The sequence below is a fragment of the Vidua macroura genome, chromosome 1 (assembly GCF_024509145.1).
Source record: "Vidua macroura isolate BioBank_ID:100142 chromosome 1, ASM2450914v1, whole genome shotgun sequence".
Taxonomy (NCBI): Eukaryota; Metazoa; Chordata; class Aves; order Passeriformes; family Viduidae; genus Vidua; species Vidua macroura.
In genome coordinates, this window is record NC_071571.1 from 138,411,128 (window position 1) to 138,419,467 (window position 8,340).

General features: G+C 51.3%; 1 protein-coding gene across 3 annotated transcripts in view; it reads right to left on the reverse strand.

The window, feature by feature from the left end:
• CSMD3 (CUB and Sushi multiple domains 3) overlaps positions 1–6,372 on the reverse strand; it is a 585,002-nt gene extending 578,630 nt beyond the window's left edge. For all 3 annotated transcript variants that reach the window (XM_053983153.1, XM_053983147.1, XM_053983136.1), the window contains exon 1: positions 6,071–6,372. In XM_053983153.1, coding sequence (XP_053839128.1) covers positions 6,071–6,248 — 178 coding nt within the window. In that variant the 5' untranslated portion in view covers positions 6,249–6,372. The remainder of the gene's footprint in view (positions 1–6,070) is intronic.
• Positions 6,373–8,340: the final 1,968 nt, after the last annotated feature.

Genomic DNA, 8,340 nt, shown 5'->3' on the forward strand with positions numbered 1-8,340 from the left:
TTCTATCCTTCCAACCTTAACCATTATGGTCAGAAACACAAGCTGAATGATACGCATCAGCAAGTAGGTGAAGCTGAGATATCACAACCCCATGGAATTAGAATTGAAGTTTCCTATAAGTGGAAAAAAACCAAAAACAACTAATTTTACAGCAGATCATAAAACCTTTCTTATTCCTGCCATTCCAATTTATCAAATTCTGTAGAATTAAAATTTTATATATAATTTTAATTTATTTTATAGATGCTTTTTTTAATTTATGCTGTTTCTCCGTGTCTCAGTATCATAATGATGGACTCACTTGGCCTTGCTTCAGAGGTGCTAACATGTCCCCCAGACTCTTACTAGAGCCACCTGAAATTGTAAATGCTCAATACCTCTGAAAATCAGACAATGTCTAAGACAGTAATTTTTTTAAAAAAGCTGCAGCACAAGGCTGTCTTATTCTTCAGAACATTTTCTCTGAAAAGTTGCTACAATCAGGCAAATTGAACCATCCCCACAGGATATTTTAAAACCTTTTCAAATTTCTCTGAAAAAGTATGTGATTTTCTTTCTTGTTACTAGATACATGTGCATTCAATGGTTTTAAACCTCAGATTTTGTGAGTAGACCTTCACATCACGTCAACAACAACCAATTTTATCACAAATGTTCAGACAAGCCAGTGCTTTCAGCCAGATGAAGAACTTAAAGAATGCAGGATTTATATGAATACCATGGTATGGAACAGGGAAGGAAGGCAAGGCAAGGCAAGGCAGGCCAAAGCAAGGGAAAAAGGCAGCAGAATGAAAGGCAACGGACAAATGAGAGGAACACAGGCCAGTCCATGCCTTTCCAAATGTGATGTTTCAAAAGCAGCCTGTATAGGAGCTCCAAAGCTGTTGGCTGCTGAAATCCAGGACGTGCTAGTCACTCCACTTGCTGTGTTTCTCCAATCTTTCACTAGCCTGATGCTAATTGTTATGGTTGGAGATAAAGGGCACTAAGCTAGATGGGCAATTAGCCTGCTAGACTTGTTGCTCAAAAACATCCTCCCCCGCTCCCCGCCCCAAATACAAACAAACAAGCAAAAAAAACCACCAGTAGACTACAAGTTTCTGCTATGTTTCTGCACAGGAATCTTGGAAAAGAAGGAATTTTGAAGCACATCCACAGAATTCTTTAGGTCTCATGCAGTGGTGCTTGCAAACTGAGATGCTGATAATGGAGTTGAAGGTAGATCCTATTCCTCTCCATCCTCTATGGCTGCCTGGAGTGCTTAGCCTCTCGCAGAAGAGCGGGCTGGTTGCGCTTAGGGAGTGAGGGGCTATCGCTGTGCGTCAGCCGAACAAACCAATCAACCGACCACCCTAGAGCTGCCTTAGACTTGTCAGCCGAAGACGTGCAGGAGTGACCGAGATAAAGTAAGCAAAGCCAAAGGACGGAAGACTGTCAGAAGGACTGCCCGGAGGTGCGGACACCTCAGGGGGCTGCGGGGCCGGTGCCGGTGCCGATGCCGGGCGCGGGTGGAGGCTGCCGGCAGGCAGCCGCCCTCCGAGCCGGCTCCGCCTTTAGCCTGCTGCCTCTCACAATGAAAAAGAGGAAAGCGAAGGTGAGGCTCTCCTGGGCCCTTTGCGAGTCCCGAGTGGCATCGGCAGGGAAAGGAGAAACAGTCCCTGCTGGTGCTGCTGGGAGGGGTCGGGTGCTTCACTGCTGCCCTGCAGGAGAGGAGGCGGAGGAGCCGAACGCTAAGCGGGGGCAGAGCCATGCCGTGTTTTAGTCCTGAGAAAGGCGGGGGTGAGAGAGGGTAACTTTGCCTGCAACCCTGAAGAACTGCGTAGCTCGAAAAAACGGCGAGTCGCGGTGCGCAGCCCGTTGATCACAGCCAGCCCTGTGTCACCTGCGGGGGCTTACGGCAAAAAAGCACCCTAGAGGAGGTGAGCGGGTGTGGAGGAGTTGGAAAGGAAGGACGACGCTGTCCCTGCTCCAGTCAATGTGTCCCTGCCTTCCTGCATGAGTACATACACACAAACATACGAACTAACACAACACACACACACACATGCACACAGAGATGCAGCACCGGCATCGACCATCTGGGTATGAGGAAACCTGAATCTGCTGTTACTCTCCCGACCATTCCCGCCTCGGGGACAGAGCCAGCATCTCGCTGCGCCCAACCGTGCCCCACTGAGGAAAGCCATCCGCTAGTAATCCCATACCCATTGTCAAGAACACCATAAATCAAGTGACTGGCAAGGAAGCTGTGGGGAGGGGCTGGCAGAGCATGAAGGGAGCGGGATTGAGGTTGGAATGAAGGAAAAGGGAGATTGCAGAGGTGGTTAAAAGAAGCAGGGCACGCTTTGTCCCTGCTAAATACTCCCACATGCCAGGTACCCATCACTGGAAATGGAAATGCTTTTCATTTTCTCATCATTTCTCTTGTCAATGAGCCGTTTAAAATCTCAGTGCTTCATCTCCCTTTCATTTTAAAAGCTGCCCTTGTTCCGCTTGTCACAACTGCAAGAGGGGAACAGAGGAACAACAGCAGCGGCAAAGCTTCATTTTAGCCAGGCAGACAAAAGTCGACCTTGGTGCTCTCTCTTGGAGAGACAGCCAAATAGAAGAGATGGAGGAATCTTGTGGAATCTGGTCATTTTGCTTGATTTCCTCTCAGATTTGCTTCCACTAACAGATCACAAGCATTTATTTTCTTTATTTTCTTTTCTCTTTTTCTTCTCTTTTTTTTTTTTTTTTTTTTTTTGGTGGAAGGAGGTGCCAAACCGAAGGCGTGCGAGTTCTCTCCTAAATCCCAGGAGGCAAAGCTCACAGATGCTGCCTAAATTTTCCCTCTCTTTTATGCCCTCTTCCCCACTTTCTGTAAGGGAGTTGGACATGGAGTTTTCCATTCCCTACTCCTTTAAACTTGGTTTGTATCTCCCTTGCATCAATGGTGCTTCTCATTTCTCCCATGGTGTGAGGGGAGGGAGCTCTCCTGGGTGCCTTGTTCATCTAAAGGGAAGAGCACAGGATTCATCACCCCCTGTAACAGATCAGGAATCACTCTGCGTGGCCTTTTCTAAAGGCTGGATCGTGGATGCGTTTGTTTGCTTTAATACCTTTCATGCCACTCAGTTTTCAGTGGTGTCATATCTTTGCTTTTTTACTCCATGCCTATTGAAGGAAGATTTTGTTGGAGATGGTTCCATGGCATAAAGGGGATATTGTATAGGCAAGATTTTCATTGAAAAAGGAACAATTCCTCTTTATTTAGCTCTTCCTATCACCCCTTCCTCAGCAGTTCTGACAATTTTCTTTCTTCCACCTTCTCCTGCTTTCTTCCACCTTCTCCTGCTTTCTTCTCCCTTTTCTAACCCCTTTCAAGTTGAAGGTTCCAAAGAGTCATGAATTTATACATAAATGCAAAGGATTTGTTTTGTCCATATTAATATATCCACGGAAAGCCTAATTATCCAGATGTAAGCATGGTTCCTTAAGCATCCTGGGATAGTTCGACACCTGTAATGATGGGAGAGCTATGGATCAAGAATGGGAAAATGATGACAGGACAATGACGAAAATGGGAAAACCCTGAGAGGCAGATATCAAGCAAAGCTGTGGAAGGGATCTGGATGACAGGAATAACAGCAACAGTTTGGGTGTTACGATGTGGTACTGGACTGTTCAGAAGTGTTTAAGCAAGGAAGGGTATGGGCTAGAGCTTACAGAGATGGGGCGGGGTAAAAAGGCCTTGCAAGGCAATGGTAGAGCAGATGTACGACCTGGGGAGTCATCTTGCTCCCAACATCTGGAATGTTTTACGTGGGCAGGTATTCATTCATCCTTTGCCTCTGCTTTCTGGGAGCAAGAGCTGTGTTGACACAATGGGAATGTAAATCGAAGTAAAATGCCTTCATTCACAGGGGTGGAGAGAGAATTAAAATAAACGTCCAGAATAGATGCAGTGTTGCAGTAAGTGTAAGCCAGCTCTGTAAGGCTTGGCTGCCTAAAGGAACCCACATCCAGAATGTAAAATCTCACCTCCTGCGTCGGCAGTTTCTGGGTGAACCGCCCCGGTCCAAAGGAAGTCTATGGAAACTGACAGGGTCGGCACCGGGGAAGTTTAGGCCCTAACAATGGGAAGAAGGAGAAACGGCCAGTTTTGCAAAGCCCTTTTTTCCCCTGTTTCTTGGGCTGTTTCTGGTGCTTCATCGTAGCTTTTGTCCTCTCTGCCCAGCGTTTTCTCCTTACCCCACCCCCAAGGGCAAGCGGCGGCTCTCAACAGGTGCTGGGGAAGCCGCTCCGCTGCGCGGCCGCGCCAGCGCGTCCCTCGGTCGGATGCTGCCGCCCCGCGACTCGCGCTCACCACGCAGCCGCCTCGGAGCCGCGCCGGAGCCCCCGCTCGCCCCCGCACCGCGCCCGCGGGGCCCCGCGCGGCGCACGGCGCGCTTGGCCGGCGTCCAGCCCGGGGCTGGCGAACCCTGGCACCCGGCACCGAGAACGCGCTAATGGCAGAAGGCCGAACCAGGGAAAAGAAATGCCCCCAAAGGCCCGGGTCGGTGCCGCCAGCAAATCGTCTCCAGACCGGGGCAGAGCGCCGGGAGCGGGTCCCTTCAATAGATGCGAACAGAAAAAGGCCGCCTTTAATTACAATGTGCATAAACGTCGCAGGCAAGCCCCTTGGATACCCCGCGTCAGGATAACGCGGGATGAGGTAAAAGCCCTCCAGACCCTCCCCGTGAAACGCGAATTGCCTTTTTCAACGCGATGCAAATGGGGGGAAAAGCAGCTGCAAAGCTCTACAATAAACTGTTTCATACAAGCCAGCGCCAGCTCAGGAAGGCACGCCTTTGAATGCCACCCCCACAAGACACCTCCTTCCCACCGTGCAGGCAACCTCTGTAGGCGATAACCAAGTCTAAAAACTCGGAGAGGATCGATAATGTCTACTAAATATTCTGGGAGTGTATGAGTGTGGCGGGGAGGAAGGATGAGGATGAGGAGAGGGATAAAAGGGTGATTAGTCGGATATTAATCACTGGCCACAAACAAGGGGAGATTATTTCGGGTAGGCAGCCGACTGTGGGGAGTAGCAGAATAGATCCTTTTACTGAAGGCACGCGTGATGGGATCGGCACTTCACTGTTTAGCGATGCCTGTATAGTTCTGCAGGTGCACATTATTCAAGCCACATATTTCTTCTTCTCTCTGTGTGTAGCATTTCCCTTAACTGTCTGCAAGCACAGACTTAGTGAAGATATTTATGCCGCTAACTAGACACTTCCTTTTTGCCCTCCTTTCATGAACACAGAAGAAAGAAGAAAGCAAATTAGCCCCTGCCTTGGAAAAAAAAAAAAAAATAGAGACAAAACCCACCACCCAAACTCCCTCACATACATCAGAGAAAAGGGACCAAGGGAGGGAAGAGAAAAGGTGTCGATCTGTCGATCTTTGCACCCAGCGACAGACTAAGGCTGAATTACCAACGCACCTTTCCGACAGCCTGGGAGCCCTGCAGGCGTACAGACAGCTGAGCGTGAAGCGCATTTCGGGCTGAGACGGCTCCGCGTACGCTGGGCTCCTCCGTAACTTTCCCCACGCAACGGGTTAAACTAATAAGTGCATCGATACAGGCATTCCCGCAAAGATCCCGCTGCTCGACCGAAAACCAGAATTGTAGGTAATCCCCCCACACACCCGGCACTAACATCATCGTCACCTTAAAAAAAGTGAACCAGTGGGATTTGTTTGAATATACACTAGTTAGAGGCTATATGAACCAACTCACGTCTCCGTTTGAGCATACTGCAAGAATATTTATTGAGCCCCAGCTCAGTCACTGCATTGAACGCCAGCTCTGGCAAGCAAATACATTTCCTATCTCCGAAGAGAGCTCTGAATCAACTCCTTCTTTCCTCCCCGCCTTTGCAATCGTTTATATATTTCCATTGCAAAGTACCAAGGGCAAAAATATAAAATAAGAAATAAGTATATTTTGAAATACACCTTGATAAAAGGCGAGAGCTTGCAACGCCCTGACAGAAAGCAAATGGACCCCTAAAAATATACCACTCAAATGCTACCCTACCTTTCACACACGAAACCATCAATAAAAAGACGAGGTTCCAAAATGTAAATCCACTTTTAATCTCCATTTTCTTCACCAGGATGAAGTCCAGCCGGCCACATTTAGTACATCCCCTTTCCCAAAAGTCTGCTAATTTCGATTCCTTTGCACGGATTTCCCCTCTGCAGATCCCTTTCATATTATTCTTGAGAGCCCCTAATTCCTATTCCTCGGCCAGGCGCAGCGGAGTTGTTGCTGTTGATGGTGCGCGGTCACAGCTCGGAGTGAATGGTGTTTCTGGGATACCACAGCAACCTTGACGAGGACTCAACCATCTCTCCAACGGGGGCACAAAGTCTCAGCTACTCTCGATCGTGTCTTTTCCTCCCCCCACCCCCCCCCCCCGCTACCCCAATTCCCTGCACAGCCGAAACCCACCACAATCCTGCCTCCTCACAGCATCCACCGGGAGCCACGGGAGAGCACCTCAACGCTCAGACGCTCTCTCCAATAAACTCCAAACAGTATTTGCAATTGAGACTCTCCCCCCACCCCCTTGTTCCCTCAAGAGGATCGGTTCTGCCTGGGAGACCGGCTCGGGAGATAACGGAGTGGCGGGATCACCCCGCCGCCCGGCGGAGCCTGGGGCGGCCGGCGCGGCGGGGCTCGCCCATCCCGCCGCCGCTCGCGGCAGCAATCGCAGCCTCGTTATTAACCACGCACGTGTGGTGCTCGGGGCTGCCATCGCCACACCGGTTCGCACACACCGGCTCGCCCGCGCCTTCGGGCACACACCCCGCGGCAGCGTGCGCGGCCCCCGGGGATGCGCAGGCTGATTGGGGACATAAATTACAGGCCGGGCGCAGGGAAGCGGCGGGAGCAGCCCTGCTCCCCGTGAGCGCAGCTGAGGGGGCCCCTTGGCGCGGCGGGCGGGGGCGGGGGCCCGGCGGGCGGTGGCTCCCAGCGGGCCGGGCCGGGCCGGACCGGGCCGGGCGAGGAGAGGAGCGGGAGCGGGGGGCGGTGCGGCCGCGGCTGCGCCAGGAAGAGCGCTGGCGCCACCTGCCGGCCGCACCGCCGCGCCGCCAGGGCCGCGCCGCTCCGCGGGGGCGGGGGCGCTGCGCGGGGGGGTCCGGCCGGGGCAGCGGGGGGGCCGCGGGACCGGCACTGCCCCGGTTTGGGGAACTCGAACCCGGGCCTGGGGCTGCCCTCCTCTGCCCGGCCAACCACCGCGCAAGCTGCGCGGTTCTTCCGCTGCGGGAAGCTTGTGGAAGGGGCGAGCAGGCACCGCCTGCGGTGCGGAGGCGTGCGGAGGCGCGCACGTGGGTGGGTGCGGGGGTGTTGTCCCAGGTGTGCGGGGGTGGTGGGGGTGCATTTCTGCGCGTAAGGGCTGCGCGCGCGTGTGTCGGGCCCCGCAGTGCGTGCCTGGGCGGTTTCTCTTGGGGGCGGAGTGTGTGTTTGGGTGCGCGTGTGCCTGTGAGTGTTTGCACTTGCACGTGTGAGTGTCTGTGCGTGCTTGTATGTGCTGCCGTGTTGAATGTGAGTGCACGTGTGTGTGGTGTGTGTTTGTGCGTGTGTCCTGTGTGCATGTGTGTACAAATGCTTGTGTGGTTCAGTGCGGATGTGTGTGCACACGTGTTTTGTGCATATGTGCACACTTCTGTGTTTGTGTGAGTGTGCCTGCATTTTTTCTGGTACCTCTGCGTATGTATGTGTTTTGTGCACGTGTATTTGTGTGAATGTGTTCTTACACATCAGCATGCGTGCCTCTGATGTGTTTTTGTCTTGCATGTGTGTGCACACAGGTTTGTTCACACAACTGTTAATTCATATAGCTTTGTGTGTATAAATTGTTGCCTGGATGCGCATGTGTGCACATGCGTTAAATGCATGAGCTGTGTAAATGCATAATCTGAAGTGCCCATGGAGATGGACATGGGTGTGTGAGCTGGGAAATTTTGGCAGCCAGTAACAAAGCCTGGATCTTTGCAGGTGTGTCCACAGAGGGATTTGCATTTCCCTGTGTTGAACTGTTTGGGGACATGTCTTACATGCATGGAGTGCATTTTTGGAAAGATCTATCCTGGTTAGGAACTTTGAATGTGAACTGAGGCTTTCTATATAGGTGTAGGTGCATGTATGATTTTGTATAACCACATATTTGTATATAGACACGATATATGTAATAGTACCACAAACCATAGATAATAGTATTGAAGAAATCTGGAAAGGTAACGATTCACTCTTTCCTTCCAAAGCACAGTGTAAAAGAGAAGGTTTGCATGGCTGTAATT